General features: G+C 46.1%; 1 protein-coding gene across 1 annotated transcript in view; it reads left to right on the top strand.

The window, feature by feature from the left end:
- Positions 1-17,184, top strand: part of LOC147152536 (ras-associated and pleckstrin homology domains-containing protein 1-like) — a 33,096-nt gene extending 15,912 nt beyond the window's left edge. Inside the window, 17 exon segments of the mRNA XM_086048162.1 lie at positions 4,430-4,549; positions 4,809-4,914; positions 5,019-5,198; positions 5,494-5,924; positions 6,388-6,474; positions 7,949-8,023; positions 9,697-9,774; positions 10,695-10,854; positions 11,161-11,282; positions 11,569-11,634; positions 11,713-11,856; positions 12,089-12,199; positions 12,305-12,403; positions 12,503-12,623; positions 12,700-12,836; positions 13,093-15,288; positions 15,290-17,184. Of these exon segments, the coding sequence (XP_085904288.1) occupies positions 4,430-4,549; positions 4,809-4,914; positions 5,019-5,198; positions 5,494-5,924; positions 6,388-6,474; positions 7,949-8,023; positions 9,697-9,774; positions 10,695-10,854; positions 11,161-11,282; positions 11,569-11,634; positions 11,713-11,856; positions 12,089-12,199; positions 12,305-12,403; positions 12,503-12,623; positions 12,700-12,836; positions 13,093-15,288; positions 15,290-15,697 (4,641 nt within the window). The 3' untranslated portion in view covers positions 15,698-17,184.
- The last annotated feature ends 689 nt before the right edge of the window (positions 17,185-17,873 follow it).

The following is a 17,873-nucleotide window of genomic DNA, read 5'->3' as shown; positions in this document are numbered from 1 at the left end:
GTCACACTTGACGAATGACACTGGAGCTGTTGGCCTCATTGCACTCTCCACTCTATTCACATCCGAGGCGGCGCCCTCCCTCATTGAACATATCCATCATTCACGCTGTTATCCATCTCATCTACATCTACCATCAATTGCACCCTTCCGTTGTAGTCGCTCCTTATTTATGGCACGTGTCACATTTGATCTGTGTCATTTTAAATAGAAGTGATCTTTTGTTTCCTAGCCAAGGAAACAAAACTTCTCATTAGTTTTCAGGTTTGTTTTTTGCATTTGTGTGTATCTCTGTCTATCTGTCTATATCTATCTATCTATCTATATATACTGAATATATATATATATATATATATATATATATATACTGAATATATATATATATATATATATATATATAATATATATATATATATAATATATATACTGAATATAGGGAACAATGCTATTCATAAGCAGCATTGTGCCTTTTTTTCATTTTCACTATTTAATTTTTACCATCACAAATTTTGCAGATATCACCTAATTTCTCTTTTGTCACCCGTGAGGCAGCATTGATTAGCCTGGAAGAAAAAATGGCTTGTCTTGACCACCAACGAAAAAGTGTCTAGCAGACATAATGTCAGCAGCTCAACACATGTTGACGGTCAGGGGATGATTCATAGCCTGTCAGGCATCGCTGCATTCCTCTCGTGGTTTTTTGGGCATCAAAGGAATTATTGGAGTATTGGTCAGGCATTAGCCACGTCTGCAGTCTTAGGCTGGGAACAAAGAACCTCAGTCTTGCTCTGTTCTGCATGTTGAAGGATGTGACCAGTCCAAAAATAGTCTTGACTGAAACTCAGTCATCATGGGGCTATTTGACTACAAAAGTGTTTACTCAGCTTTGCCTATACCGTTCATTCTCCTGCCAATCATCCCGTTTCCTGAATGGCTGAGTTATGAAAGGATTTCTTGGTAAGTTTGGAATATTAAAGCCCAAGTCATGAAATGGTGCTGATGCTGCAAGGAAATCTCTGTAAGAACTTCACAGACATAACCATGTCTACTCAAACCAAACCAGATGTCTGTCATAGTACTGACATGCATAAGACTCACCTGTCAGAGTTAGCATGGTGCCACAGGGCATCCAGATATAAGCAGATTTGAGCTGCGTGCCGATTGTGACACTAGGCTTGAAGGGGTAAAAGCCCTCAGCGCATTCCATGTGTGGACGGCAAGTAAACGGAAAACCGAGTATGCTGGCACATTGTGCTACATACCGTTGGGAAATGAGCAACTTACCACTGAATTTGAACATATTTGATGGACACGTCATCTCTCATGGCCGCCACATATGCACGTCGGTTAGCCGGGTTGCTACAGCGCGCTGGCGCAGCTAGTCTTCAGATGTGATCCAGGCTGCCTGAAAGCAAAAGAAGAGTAGTAGTCGTAGAAGAAGAACCGGGAAGGCTAGGCTAACGGTCATCTTATCTGGACACTACATTGCAGTGGTATACTCATTTTGATTTTGGTGATGGACATGTTCAGGATTGTCTGCTCTTGGAAGAGGTCAGTGTTCTACCGGCTCCAATTGTAGTTGCCAACATCAAGCAAAAACCCTCGCGGGTGAGCAAGAACCAATTCATCTTTGGTGCAAATCTGCACATAGAGGAATTTATTTTCTTTTTTATCCATTCGGTTTAGTCCATTTATACGACGTATCCTGTTCACGGTCACAGCAAAGAGTGAATCCCATCACAGCTGATTGAATATAAAACTGGACTGCACACTGGATTGGTTGCCAGTAAATCACAGGGACTTTGGATTGGATTGAATGGGAACTGATCCCATGCCATCTTAACAAAAGTCAGCTTTGAGAACCAGTGGACTATTACTTTCAAGTAGATTCGCTGTTCATCAACTACCAAGTAGCCTGCTAAATAAGGATGGGGAAAAAACACAAATGCCCTGCTCCGCTTTATTTCCCTCATTCATTAATAGTTCAGCCATGGCAGGGGTCTGCTCTATTTGGATTGGCATTCTAGTTCACACTTGTTTTCATCTTCTCTTCATCAATATCTACCGCAGGCCAATGGCCGACACAAGAATGAATGCTTTAAGAACTATGGAAAATAAAGCTTGCTTGCAGTTGGAAGCGTCCACATTCTGTTTGGTGCCAAAGTCGGCTTCAGGCAGCATCAGTTATTCCATGTCATGTGACCGAAAATGAGCAGAGTCAGCAAGTTCAATTCTGTTTGTTTTAAAAAAATTGTATGAGATGTATTAAGATCATTTAAATAGTTGAAGTACACCCAGTGCGCTGAATGTTGGCATACTTAAAACCTGTAGTCAGTGTTCTTGCAAAGACTGAGGGGAAAACTACACACACCGCTGTGCTTTTCAAACGTCCCAACACTCACTGATGAGTGTCTAAAGATAGAAATAGTCTTCTCCGCTACCTCCTTTTCATCATTGTGCATGTGCCTGCACATTCTTTAAGGCTGTTTAAGGAGCATCGCACCTCTTTGTCATCTCTGCCCATCCAAAGCAGCTCTACTTGAGCCGGGAACGCACAGGCGACCTGTGACGTTTCCCCCCTCTGACCTCTGAGCCACCCTTAGTCACAGGAGACAGATGAGTGCCGGTCATGCTCAGACGAGAGAGCAGGACCCCTGCGGTATCGGCAGATGAAAGGCCAAAGCTGTCTGGTTCAAAATGATGCCTTAGGACACACACACGCTTTCCACCCGTCCCTGAACCTCCCTTGGGTCATACTCCATAATCTTAAAAGCACTGGCTCAGGTGGTAATCCACTTAAAACGGCACTAGCACACACCATTGAGGATACAATTCCATTAGAAGGACAGCAACCCGCGTTCTGTTTTTGTCTTTTTTTTGTCTTTTATTCAGTCTCAGTTTATTTATTTATTTTGCTTTTTGCAGTTGGAAAGAATTAGCATATTCATGGTTGTTCGTGCATGTGTCTACCAGCAAATGTGTCTTGAAGAACTGCAGGCTGATTGCTGTATAAACACAGCTGTTAAAAGTGAGTATTTGCACATAGAGAGGCACCGCAGAGAATATTGGCAAACAGTTGGCTCGCAGCCATCCTGCGCTCCTGGTCCTCCCACACCCTGGGCCCGTGTGGAAGCGGTCTAATTTTACACGCACATACACTCGCGTACTGGTTTGATTGGTTGTCTTGCTTTGTTCTGCATATTTGACGTGTTTGATGAGCGACTAGTTAATCTACAGTTCAGGGAGTGGCTGCTTTGGTTTGTTGGTCCGGGTGGCATGGCAGTTATTTGCACATATTGTCCTATTGAATCTGGGAACTCAATTGCAGCGATGGTAGTGTCACTCCATACAACCCAACAGATCAAAAAACCATGGGGTGTATAGGGGTTGATCCTGAGTAAGTACTGTAAAGTCCCTCCTAGTTGGGCGGGGCTGGGGGGGTTGTTTGGGCACTCTGGTAACATTTAGCTGCCTTTTGTTTGTAGTTAATTATTTTGCAATATGTGGGACTGGGACTCACGTTTTTAAACAGCAGCAGTCTTGTCCCCGCCTCTGTCTCCCTCCTGTGAGTCAGTAGTTTAAACTACATTGTTCAGTGCAAGCTGGCATGCGGTGGATGGCATCATGCTGTCTAAATAAATGAGGGTGAAGGGTGTGAGCAATGTCAGCACTCAATATTGCTCAGTACTGAATTAGACCCACTCATGCGGTGTTGCTGTCCTGTTGTATATAGTCTTGTGTAGGTGTCACCAACTGGTTGGTCAAATTATTTACGATAGAAATCATTCACATTATCAGTACCAAAGTGTCCGTTTTCAAAAAGGTTGATGACTCCCCTGCCTTTGTGTTTTTATGTTGCCTTTGTAACTTTTCTATTCCTTATAACAGAATCATAGGTGGATAAATGTCTGCTGCATTGTGTCTCATCATGTGCAATAAATATAAACCACCTAATATGGCGGTGGGGGTGTCTACTACAAATGAGCTAATTTAAAACAAGCTTAATAAATGAAATGAAATGAACTTCTTGAATTGGGTGAAGGGGCACACAGCTGCAGTTTCACTGTTTCCCTCTTAGTCCACAAGAGGGAGCTCTGCCATCACCTTTTGAAAGAGCGCCTGCGCCACAGCTGTTCACGTTGACTGCCTCAACAACTGCTACTGTGTGCCCACTGCCCGGGCTGCTTTGCATGAGAGTTGTCCCCATGGTAACGCAGCGTCATGTGATTCTTGTGGTTTGTACATGATCAACCAATGATACGGATGCTTCCCACACAAACTTTTACCCAAACAACATTCTGGCTCCTTAGGCTAGCCTTTAAGCCACAGCAGCTACCCATGAGCGTGTTCCGTCCGCATGTTTTTCCCCAGAACATTTGGATGTGCATTCAACTAACTGCTTTGATGCGCCTTTTGGGTGTGTGTCTTCTAGATGGATCAGGTATCAGATGATGAGTTGGATCACGGAGCCGAGGAGGACAGTGATAAGGAGGACCAAGACCTGGACAAGATGTTTGGAGCCTGGCTGGGGGAGTTGGACAAACTCACACAGGTTAACACACAGAGCAACAAACACGCATAAGGATGGGACTGTAACCATAGCAACTTGAACACTGCTATTCCTGTTGCCACACTGTATCCTAGCAACTCTGTTTTTATTTGACCACCTCCATTTTATGTATACGAGCAATATTGTGCAGGATTACGAAGCAGATGGACAGGCACCACTGAATGTCTGTCTTGAGTATTGACGTTTTTATTTTTTGTATTATTTTCACAAAACACCATAATTGTTTGTGTTCCCTTCATAGAGTATGGATGACGGCAGGACCCAGAAGGCATTGCAGAAGCCCCCTCTCAGGCAGGAAACAAACATTGCCAACTTCTCCTACCGGTTCTCAATGTATAACATAAATGGTGAGCCCTCATCTCATGTCATTCATGGTTCAACTTGCTTCGTACAGTAGATGCTCCGCCAATAAGATAAATACACTAACACCACTTAACTCTTGTTCATTCAGAGGCACTGAACCAGGGCGACACAGTAGACTTGGATGCTCTGATGGCTGACTTGTGTACCATTGAGCAGGAGCTTAGTACCATTTCCAAGCCAAACTCTCGGAGTCAGAGCAAGCGCACCCCAGGGGGACGCGGTGCCAGCGCCAAGCAGCCAGGCACCAGTGGAGGGGGAAGCAGTGGAGGTAGTCCCGTACACTTACAATTGGGAGTCAGAGTTGTCATGAATTTAGGTTCTTTTCTCAAAAAACTGGACAGTAGAATACAGTTAAATACCCCTGTAACATGGACACTGCTTTCAATTATACACTATATGAGCAAACATCTTGGGACAACTGAAAGTAAGCGAAACACAATATGACTCAAAAAAGGTCTTTCCCAAATCCCAAGTTAATCCATACTGTCTGTTTTTGTCAATCTTTGTCAAGAAATGCATTGATGCAGGGCATGTGTTGTTTAAATGCACAAATCGTCAAACAGGAAGTGCCAGTAGCAGCACTCGAGCATCTCCGGCCAACACGGTGCGAGGCGGCAGTGTCAACACACGCCCTGTGGCTTCCAACATTTCCCTGGATGACATCACCTCTCAGCTGGAAAAGGCCTCGCTCAGCATGGACGAAGCCGCCCGCCAGACGTCCTCCTCGTCGTCCTCGTCCTCGTCCTCCTTTTCCTCCACCACGTTGAGACGTCCCTCATCTGGTTCGTCCGGGGGCGGGCAGCACCATCGGCGGACGGGCTCAGTGGGCGCGGTCAGCGAACAGGAGGCTCCATCCCAGCGGTCCAGCGTAAACTCGGCCTGTGCATCGGCGTCCAGTATGGACTCCCTGGACATTGATAAAGGGATGACGGGTGGAGAGGTGGATGGAAGGAGCAGCCCGACTGCACAGAGACAAAACCAAACCAGCACGGAGGTACGACCTGAAAAGCGAGCTCGCAATGTGTGTCGGCTTCCCGTGTGCATTTGCAATAACAATCAGATTAGGCATTAAAGGCCGTGATTCCCGAGAGCTGACGAAAAAGAGTCGATTAGTAGGCCTCCATCTGGTTGTTATTGTTGACGTCTAACCACAAAGCATGTGAGACGCTGCATGTGTTTGCAACACAGCACATTTATTGTTATTGCTCAAGGTAGTTTGCTAATAAGGGCATTGGAATCTTCTTAGCGTGACTGCTCCTGAATGACTCCTTTCACTCTCTTTTTCACAATGGTTGAGGGTAAGATTCATATGAAAGTGAGAAACAGGAAATGTTTCAGTTCATTCAGTGAAGTTTGGCATGCACTGTGACCCCTGCCCCCAGCCACCCTTGCATGTGCTTATATTTGATGTTTGCATCATTTCTTCTACCTCCATCTACACACATGCACATTTCCAGCATGTCACGCTGCGGTGGGCCAACGGTAAAACGGCTAGGCGGCACCTTGACTTCACCTCACAAGTGGGTGAAGTGGATCGGGCCACTGTAAGTGCATGTGTGTTTGTGTACGTGTGCGTGCATGTTAACTTGATTCCATATGACTGCCTTATATTGTTACGTGAGCCAGGAAATACATGCGCCGGCCACATGATTAGGTACACCTGCATAATCAAACGCGATCCATCATCCAATCCAAGAACTGTGCCCAATATTGTGCCTTTACAATGCTAATTTTCAGTTTTGATTTATACTGTCGGAGATGTACTGTCGGTGTTTTTAATATCGTTGTCGTGTAGAACTGCACATACATCGTGCCGACAGGCATTTCAAAGCTACCCAAAATATTAGAAACAGCAGCTGCAGTATGATGTAGTGTCACTTCAAACGACAACAACAATAAGAAACAGACAGTATTGCCAAATGGATGTCTGGCAGTCACACTCAAAAACTTGCTTAGTAAAGACATCAGATAGTCTGCAGCTTTTGTGTGTGATCTTGTTTGATTTTGCAGCACCTAATTTCCTTGTGTGTCTGATGACGCTTATATACAAATACAGTGCTTAGCAAAGTGGCTATGGTACCATCACCAAATGTAAGGTTTATGCCACAGCCGCCCAATACAATAGGAACATTAGTAATTACTTATCAAACGAATGGTTAAAAAATATGTTGAAGCTTTTTAACCCAAATTTTTATTGGTTTAAAAAGTGTACGTTTGTAATGCTAAAAGTAAAACAAAAGACAAATCAAAATGTAATTACTATCCAATCCATGAATTTTAAAATGTACTCTTGCCCCAAAAAATTGAAATAGCTTAATCCACTGTTTCTTAAGATGTCAAATTACTTACGTCTTATTTACTTGGATTCCTGAACAGAAAAATGTTTTAGTGTTAGTCTACTCTCGGATTTACTCTCTGAAATTTTATTTTATTTTTTTTAAAGTGGAAGTCAACCCAAACATATTTTTTCAAGAATATGTTCTATGCAAGCCCACTAGTAGAAACAAGGGATTCTGATTAATGTGGGTTTGTGGAATAAGAGTGAATCCACCCGTTTTTAGCCATCTGTGGGGGCGGCCATTTTGTCACTTCTGTTGACTGAAAAAGACATCACAACTGCACAGGGCTCAGATTAACGACCAATCACGGCTGACCTGTTTTCTGAAGCTGAGCCGTGATTGGTCGTTACCTGAGCCCTGAGCAGTTGTGATATCATAATAAGGAGGTGAATTCACAACCGGCGTTTCATGCCCATGGATCAACCAATTGTTAGCGAACAGCAAGTTGTGCGAAAAGAACTGAAACACTCAACAGTTTGACGTGCATTCAAAAGTTTTGAAAATTAAGCTCACTGGAAAGCTTTTTATGCCTTTGAGGTTCATGCTGAAATTTCAGCCCTAGCCGAAACTTTTTATGAGTAGTGTAAAATGATTATTAACCCTCCGAGAATGACCAGACGTTGACTTCTTTATTTTTCCTTTCCTCTCCGTTGCTCTGTTTTGTATTTCTCACCCGAAGCACTCCTATCTGGACCAAGAAACCTCCCTTATTCTGAAAAGCATAGCTGGAAAGCCTTCTCACCTCCTGACTAAGGTGAATTTCAGAACATGCTTGTTTTTTTGTTTTGTTTTTTTGTTTCTATCTTATTGAATTAATGCTCACCCTCTCTGCTTCTGCGCACGTCACAGATGTGTCTTGTGGTTTTCACAGTGATGCCGACCTACATCACCTTTCACTTGCATAGATGTACCGTACTAATACTGAGCAGAGATGCAGCAATCATTCATAGTTTAGCTGTGGAATTTTTCTATCAATATCGACTATTTAGAGATATTGTCCCGTATTATTTGTGTTACCAGCAGAACTCAAAAGTGTTCGTAAGATTTGGATTAGTCTGTTTTTTCGTGACAAATGTTGTTGTGTTGCACTGCTGCTTGGATTTGGCTCCATTTTTGGATATGAATAAAATAGTATGTGCGGGATTAGTGTACACGTGCATACAGCATGTGAGATGCACCAAAGGAACAATGGAAGGTGGAAATGTGAAGGGGATTAAAGCTACAGTGTGACCGGCGAACCTGCACACAACCTTGTGACCTTGTTTCACACACTAAAGGGCGACTAAAAGCCTGCCGCCGCACAGTACGTGTCAGCCAAACACTGCTGGAGCCAGTCATGTGGAAGTGGTAGTCTGGGTCAAGGAGGTAAGAGGCTTGAGGCGCGGTCCTCAATACCCCCACCTTGAGGCCCTGAGCTTCGCACACACGACTTCAAATATTCAACACTTTACCCAAATTCTCTATCCTTGTCTTTGTGCGTTAGTGCTGAGGTCAGTCCTGGTCTCGGTCCCCCACCCCCATGGCCCTGATTGGTTCAAAGAGAGGCAGTCATGGAAATGGAGCTCACTGGGTTGGCAGAACTGCTATTTTGTGGGTGTCCCTCAATTGGGCACACTCTTAAACCAGGGAGTGAGTGAGAGAGAGAGAGAGAGAGGGAGAGACTGAGAGGGGGGAGGGGCATCCTTCTTCTGTTAGCAGTCAAGTTGTGTTCATTTCGTGTGCACTTGTCATTAAGTACGTCCGCTCGCATCACATCATGGAAGATGTATGGCCCAATTTTGCTTTTTAACTGAGGGCACTTTCTTTTGTTGTTGTTTTTGACGGCACATTTGGAAGTTTGATGTTTTTGTCCCAATATTATCCGTGACTGGAGGGCATGGAGGCTTTCTGAACTGATCCCACGTTCAGGAGAAGCTCGTAGCTCTCTCCGGGGATCTCCTCGTATTGTCTCGCTTTCTTTATACAAGAGATCAAAGGGAGCCGCTGCAGCTCCGTAAGAATCTAGAGGGGAACCATAGTCGGCGAATGAAGCGCCATATTTGAGGGAGCAATGGACCATCGTATCAGTCGATGAGACTTTGCAGCGTTTGTTTCTGATCAATTATTGACTTGAAACAAGAGGAGGTGTTTTATTTGCAACCTGCAGAATGGAGGTGATGGCATCTTGTTGGAGAGGACAGGCGAGTAAAACAAAGACACAAACGCATTCCCACATTTTTTTTTTTTTTTTTTTTTTTTTTGCAACATCACGTGATGTCCAATGCTTGTTGCGTTTAAGTGGAAGACTGATAACTATTTTGTGAAGTTAAGGTTGCGGAATCGTCCTCGTAGTACTAGATGAATGCTGGTGAGGATGGAGCGAGGGTACAAACAGTCCAGTGTGTGAATGCTGAGTCTATTAACCCCGCTCCTGTTTGAACCATTCAGGAGGAGCACGCCGCCAAGCTGAAGGCAGAGAAGATCCGAGTCGCCCTGGAGAAAATCAAAGAGGCGCAGGTCAAAAAGGTAAGGGCCTCCTTCCTTTTGCGTGTCATTTCCTGGCTCGGTCTCATCATCACAAGCTTGTGTGAGTCGCGTCGATACGGCTGTCTTGTCACATTCGCTGCATGCTGCATTCCTTTGTGAACTTCATTCACAGCCTCGAAAGTAGGTCATTGCAGCATTTGATCGTGAGTGTGCATCTGCAAGAGGTTACAAAGAGAGATATAGGGTGCGCAGACGCCATTTATTTGAAGCTGATTTTTTTCTTTTCTTCCCGCTTCTTCAATGAACATGCGTCTTCTATGTAAGGGAGTCATTTCATTTAGAAGGGATCCTTTTGTATGCATGGCAGAAGGAAGTCAAAGGCTACGAAACCGTAATTGTTCGTGCTGCACCGTCTGCGTTTTTCCCCAAAAATGTCCCTTTGACATTGAAGCTTTCATTGTAGCGATGAGAATTCCGTCATTTCTGGTTTAGTGGCTGGACGAGGACCTTGTCAGACTCCCCATGTCTGCAGCTTTCTTAGCGTTGTCATTCATCCAAATTTCTCTTGAACCCGCACACTGATTGGATGCCAGGATCAGTGAGAGGCGATGGGGAGGTCAAGTAATTGAGGGTTTTACTCAGTTTCACACCAGGACGGGCTGTGCAAGGCTGGATTTGGCACATGCATGTGCTTGTCACGTTCACTTGATTTTAATCTTCCTGGACTTCTGTTGCAATTTAGATGCAAACCCAGATTACTGGAAGTTGGTCTTTAATGGTCAAACTGTGACCCGTTAATACCTCTGCATACAGAATTTGCAACAAACCTCGTAACCCCATGACCCATTTCACCCCGCCGGATCCAGTGGAATAACTAGGTCAGATAAAAATCAACTGATGAAAAGTTGCTCCAGGATTAAAACATCACTTTGTCTTCGTCTCCTTTTCGACCTTCCCAGCTGGTGATCAGGGTCCACATGTCAGACGAGAGTTCCAAGACCATGATGGTGGACGAGAGGCAGACGGTCAGGCAGGTGCTGGACAGCCTGCTGGACAAGTCGCACTGTGGCTACAGCCCAGACTGGTCGCTGGTGGAAACCATTACCGAACTGCAAATGGGTAAGGGACGACTTAACTGAATCCAATTCAAATTGTTGCGGGGTGAGAATGAGCATGGTTCGCAAATGGGTGTGACAGTGCTACTTATCTTCAAAAAATAGAGAATTTCGCAAAATGAACAATGTGAAAAAGTGAAAAAAAATAATAATAAGAATAAAAAAGTCCTCAATCTGTACATGTACATGTATCCTCATCGAAAACGTGTCTTCCCTGGTCAATGGCCAACTCCTTCAATTGGTTGTCATTTGTGCATCAGTTTGACCGAGAAAACTGCTGCGTCTTCATCTCCTCTTCTCTCTTGGCCAGAGCGTATTTTTGAGGATCACGAGAACTTGGTGGAGAATCTGTTGAACTGGACGCGGGACAGTCACAACAAGCTCATGTTCATTGAGCGCATCGAGAAATACGCTCTCTTCAAGAACCCGCAGGTGCCTGCTCACAGCGCCTCCGCACGTCCATGCAAGCAGGGAGGAGATCGGTTGTATGCTCAATGCGCTTGCCAGGCGGTAGACACAAACACATAGTTTATGCATTCTCTGCGGTGCCTGCATTGCTTAGAGAGCAAACGAGAGCGCGTTTGTGCTGAAGAGTTAGAAGTAGGTCCAAGCACTAAAGCAAGCAAAGATGAATAATTTATTTAACGTAAGACGTAGTGAGCCACTGACTTAACACTGTCTCCTCCTTCCACCCCCTCAACTAATCTTCTCCATCCAGAACTATTTGTTGGGGCGTAAGGAGACTTCCGAAATGGCTGACAGAAATAAGGAGGCTTTATTGGAGGTGGGATGATGGACAACCCCCAAATGACACGTTTTCCTTCAAGGGGGGGGAAATGAGCTTTTAATCATCCATTTGCAGGAGTGCTTCTGCGGCGGCTCCGTGTCGGTGCCTGAGATTGAAGGTGTGCTGTGGCTAAAGGATGACGGGAAGAAGTCATGGAAGAAGCGCTACTTCCTCCTCAGGGCTTCTGGAATCTACTATGTCCCCAAAGGCAAAGCCAAGGTCAGTGAGTCTTGAGTCCCACCGTTTGAAATGAATGACGATGCCGTGTAAATTTAGTTTTGACGAGGCGCGATCTTGAAGGCCGCACTTTGGTATTTCCTGGCTGGGACCTCATTGCAATTTCTGCACAGATTTGTTTTATTCTGAGCACCTGCAAGTTCCCTAAGTAACCATCTTACATGAGACTTTACAAGTCAATCCCTGTACATCACATCCTCTACTTTTTCTGCAGGCATCCAGAGATCTTGTGTGCTTCCTGCAACTGGACCATGTTAATGTCTATTATGGTCAAGACTATCGCAGCAAATATAAAGCTCCTACTGACTATTGCCTGGCTTTGAAGGTAAACCCAGTAATTGGACCTCTTGCAGTGCAGGGAACCCGTTGTGGCTGTTTATCATTCTTCATGACAAGAAATGCACTAACAAGTGTTGTTGTTGTCGTACAGCATCCACAGATCCAGAAGAAGTCTCAATATATTAAGTATTTGTGCTGTGATGATGTCAGGACTTTGCACCAGTGGGTGAATGGCATTAGAATTGCAAAGGTAAGCCCAAGCCCCGGATCAGATTTCTGTCCAACGCAAACCATTTTGGTGTCCAAATGGAAATGTAAAATCCTCTCTGGGATTGTGCTTTGTGTCCAGTATGGGAAACAGCTCTATATGAACTACCAGGAGGCCATGAAAAGGACAGAGGCAGCCTACGATTGGTCCTCTCTATCTACCTCGAGCATTCGATCAGGCTCCAGTTCTGCAAGCATACCTGGTGGGTTGTTTTTAGTGTGAAGATGCTGTCCACTTCAAGTTCTCAATCTATTTTCCTTCCCCATTTGCGCCTCCAGAATCACAGTCTAATCATTCAGGCCATTCAGACAGCGGAGTGGACACAGGGTCCTCTCATGGTCGCTCACAGAGTGTTGTGAGCTCCATTTTCTCAGAGGCATGGAAGAGAGGCACTCAATTAGAGGAAAGCACCAAGGTATGACTACTCAAAAGATGTTTTTACATTGCATCCCTCCTTGGCTGATTAGAGCAAGCATATCAGCAAAGACGGGATTCATTTGCCTGTCTTTTTAAGACAGAAATCATTAAAGCTGTGTCCGCCGAGGTGGAGGTTAACGCAGCCGTTTACCCATTGTGATGATTACCGTAATTTCATAATGTAATAATATCTGTTAAGACTGCTTGTGTGTCCTGTTTGCTCCTGACCTTAACACACATTCTGCTTCAAACAGATGCGAATGGAGGCTTCCAGAGGAGCCACTTTGCCACATGCTTCCCACAGTCACCGCCATCACAGCCAGCATTCAGTTGACCACCCGGCTCTGACAACCCGTCCTCTGCCTCAGCCTCAGCCTCCTCCCCCGCAACAGCCTCAGCCGCAGACAGTTGAGCAGCACCTGCCCCCGAAGCCTCAGTCGCCTCAACAGGTCCCGCAGCCCCAGCCACAGTCACCTCAGCGCCTGCAGCAGCCTCCGCAACTGCTGCATCAGGAGCCGCACACCGTGAGCAGCTACAGCCACGGCCACATGCCCCCCCAACAGCCGCCACACCCTGTGAACAACTACAGCCAAATGCCTCCACCGCCATCACTTCAACAGCAGCAGGCACACGTGAACTACAATCAGCCGTCGCAGCAAGTAAGCAACTACAACGTTGTGCCGTCCCAACAGCCGCCAAACAGCGAGAGTAACTACAGCCACGTGTGTCCTCCCCAGCAACAGCCAGCTCCTCCACCGCCTCCTCCACCTCCGCCACCCCCTCCACCACCCCCAGTCCAAACCATGTCGCACTACTCTCCAGCTCTCAACATGTACAAATTCAGTACAATAACCAGACTGCAGAACCAGAACCAGGCTGGTAGTCACCACAGGATGCATCCCCAACAACCTCCCGCATCCCAGACACCGTCCACCGCAAAGGTGCACATCAAACCAAATGTCAATCACATTGCAGCAAGGACTAATGTCCCGCCTCCGCCTCCTCCTCCACCGCCACCATCCATGCCAACCCCTGGTTCTGCCATGGCTGCACTGAAATTCGGCCCTCCGAGTCCTAACGCCCCCGCTGCCTTCATCCCGTTGCCTCCTGCGTCCCAAACCAATGGAGTAGTATTTCCACCCCCTCCTCCCCCGCCCCCATCGGCAGCGGGTCCCATCAGCCAGTCAACTTATCCGATTGGGCTGAAGCATGCACTGAGAGAAAGGTTTCCCAGCCCACCACGAGATCTGCTGTCTGCAAATGGAGAAGTAGAAGACTCCCCGCCTCCTGCTCCTACTCCATCGCCGCCGCCTCCACCACCACCACCACCTCCTCCCCCACCACCTCCGCCACCTCCCCAGCATCTCCCAGTGCCGGCCCATTTCCCACCTCCTCCACCGGCGCCACCCAAATCCTTTACCCCGGGATTTGTTCCTCAAACTGCCCCCAAACCTGTGTCGCCTGTCTCACCTTTCCCACCTTTCCCACCTGTGCCACCACCAGCTACCATGGGTGTGCTGCCTCCCCCGCCGCCCCCTCCTCCACCTGCACCCCTCAAGAAGCAGTTCAGTCTCCAGACAGGCTACACCTCCAGCCAGCCTCCGCCGACCCTTCCCAAGCAGCACAGTCTGTCTAAGCCTCCGCCTGTTTCCACAGGAGCAGCCCCCGTCTCCTCTTTGGTGAAACAGCTCGCAAGTCAATTTCCAGGGGCTTCACCCCAAGTAGCCAATCACACGGAGAGCCCCAAAGTTCCCCTCTCCCCGCCTGCAGTCAAGTCCAAACCAAAATGGCAGCCTGTTGGCAGTCAGCAGCCACAATTTTCAGAGTTCCCGCCCCCTCCGGACAGCGTGCAAGTCAACAGTACTGGTTTTCCTGCTCCACCACTAGCACCACCGGTTCCGTTGGCCCCTGCCTCTTGTCCAACACCACCACCCCCGCCCCTTCCTCCTGGGAACATGGGATCACCTGTGAGGACGTCACCCTCCGGTCTCGGAGGTAAGAAACCTCCGCCGACCCCACAGAGGAACTCCAGCATCAAGTCTAACTCTTCTGCGTCCTATGAAGAATCCAGGAGGAACCTTCTCAGTAAGTTTGCCCCGCAGAGCAACACTTCTTCATCCTCCCAATCTCCCACCTCTGTCCCAACTGGGTCTCCGTCAAAGGACCCCTCAGGGGGACCCCGTGCACCCCCAAAACCCGGTAAGCTGAACCTGGCCAACCTGCCCTTGGGTCTTCAGGCCAAGGTAAGCCAGGCGAAGCGATCAGGCGGCGACTTCCCCTCCCCGCCAGCCGATTGTGCCTACTTCCCTCCTCCGCCGCCACTGTCGGAGCTTTTCCCACCCCCGCCTCCTTCTGGGAACGATTCTCATAGTAGTGGACCTCCAAGAGTAGCTGTGGTGAACCCCCAGCCTCAAGCTCCTCCTCCTCCTCCCCCCCCCACCTGTCTCTATTATTAACAACTCCACTTGGGGTAAGAGCTCCCTGAAAAAGACTCCTCCGCCGACACTTGTGCGCCGTAGCAACACCACGCCAGAACCCCCGCCACTCTCACCATCGCCGCAGCTACCTCCACCCACCTCACCGAAGGGCAGCTCAGGCCAGCCCAACTTCCTTGCGGATCTGAACCGGACCCTCAAGCGAAAGTCTGTGGGCAGGCAAGGCAAAATGGACCCTGCTGGGACTATGGATGACATGGCGCTGCCGCCGCCTCCGCCTGAGCTGCTTCTTGAACAGGGAAAGCAAAGCAATGGAGGAAATGATGGCTACATGTCCGGGAACATCTCAGGCTATGCAACGCTACGTCGAGGACCCCCACCTGCACCACCAAAACGGGGGGATGCCACCAAGCTTACTGGGTAGTGCTGAAAAAAAGCTTTGGAATGAGAAAATATTCCTCCACCTGTTTGGGATCATAATAACAAATTGCTATTGTACTGTATATACCAAAAGCTAATTCAGAATTTGGTCCGCGAGGGTTCACATTTTTCAAATGCTCAGGATTTTACTTCTTATCAACATTTAGACTCTTAGCATGCAGTTTTGACATTACCGCCAAGTAAAACAATGAGTAAATCTTGTGCATTCAGCATCTCAATTAAATTACACATGAATTTAGTGAATAGGACCAGATTCAGTTTGGACCCAAACCAAGGACCAATCTTCTGTTGCTGCGTATTGGAAAGAAAAAAAGGACCTTGTTGAGGTTGTAAATGCGAGTGCATGTGTGTGATTGCTCTGTGGGACTCATACAAACATGCATTAAGAACATGCATGTACATGAGCAAGAGGCTATGTGGAATAGGGCTTGTTTGCTTTTGTGTGGAATTATTTAAATGATCAATTGAAGTGTTTTTATTTAGGATCAATGAAGGTCTGGTCAGATGTGATTATGGAATGTATATCGGAAATTGAACATGAATGGCTCACATCCACACAATGTCAATAATAGAGCGTTCAATCTGCTAAAACTTTGTGGTGTCTTTCTAAATAGTTTTATCCCGTTAAAAAAGCGAAGAAGGAGGCCTTATTCTTTAAGTCTTGCACAGTAGGGGCTGGGGGGGGGGGGGCGGTATTGTGAATGCTCGGAAAACAAGGAAAATATTCATGCAAAACTTTCCATGGACTTCTAAAGACAATTGGAGGGGAATTGTTGTGGAGTGATTTTTTTCATTTTTTTTTTTTTTTAGTCCGTTTGTACAGTTGCTGCAGCTGCTGCTTTCTTGCTTCCTCCCAATCCGCCCACCATGTCACATCGCAACAATCCAATAGGCTGGATTCATCCACATGAAGGATACTCAACAGGATACTGTACAGTACATCAAATCATGATGCGGAACACTAAATTCATCTGAGGGGGACATAAGACTTGAATGATGCTCTCAGATTAGTGGGTGTGTTTTATCTGGATTATTTGTGGTGCCAATGGAAAGTCTTTAGCCTAACTGCTTGCAGCAATGCTTTCATTGTCATCAGGGTGCTTGCGCTGTCTCAACATTTCACCATGTGTCAGGATGATATCTCCATCACTAGTAAAGATGAAATTGATTGGAATTTATTTACAGGATGATAAAGAGCAATGGGAACTGTTCAATTCAAATGGTCTTGGTCAAGCGTAAAAAAAACATCTTGGTGGTATTGGTTGACTCCGTATAGTTCGACATGCTACTTTTATTCTAACCAACATGGTTGTGGCGTATTTCTTTTTTAAAATCTGTCCTTAACAGGATATTTGCTACAGTTCTGTGTAAGTTATTGATGTACTCATGTGGGGCCTAAATGGTTACAAATTGATTAAATGTGTCCTTCCTTATAAACCGAAATTCACAATATAAATGTTCAAACCAGAATTTGTCCTGAGTTATTTGTTCAGCCTAGTATAGGGTTCATCGATGGTCAGGTGATTATTTCACATTTCTTATGGCCTAGAGCAAAGGTGTCAAAGTCAAGTCCCGGGGGCCACATCCAGCCTAAAACCTCATTTGTGGCCCACGAAGGCAAATCATGTGCGTCAACTTCACGTTTCTTGCAAATTGATTTCACTTTAAACAACACTGAGATACTGCAATGTGTTGTTTGTCAACAATCCTCCCCTTTAAAATAATTTCAAAATAATTGAACAATTACTTACCGGCTTCTAATTTCAAAACTAGATATCCATCAATTTGTTGTGCAAATGTGATCATATAAGGCGATCATCCTTTTTATATGGGTTCACAGTCTTAACGGCCCTCCGAGGGACACCAGAACTACCACGTGGCCCCCAACAAAAAATGAGTTTAACACCCCTGGTCTAGAAGTAGGTGTGTCCTGATCACACGATCGGAAATCGGGTCAGATCACGTTAATTTATGCTGAACAAGGTGAAGTATTTTTAGCTTTATTGTATGTATTATTTTTTTAAGGACTACAAAGCAACAAATTAATCCAGAGTTACACAGATACTGCCGAAAGAAAAAAAATTGTACAACGCAAAATCGCAACACAAACAGCGGAAGTAAACAGTCAGTGGGGGAATACTCTGGTAGTTGTCGCAGGA

This window comes from Filicampus tigris, chromosome 1, assembly GCF_054856515.1.
Source record: "Filicampus tigris isolate MCC_2025a chromosome 1, RoL_Ftig_1.0, whole genome shotgun sequence".
Taxonomy (NCBI): Eukaryota; Metazoa; Chordata; class Actinopteri; order Syngnathiformes; family Syngnathidae; genus Filicampus; species Filicampus tigris.
The sequence above is the reverse complement of the archived record's forward strand: the minus strand, read 5'-3'. Positions and strand labels throughout refer to the sequence as shown.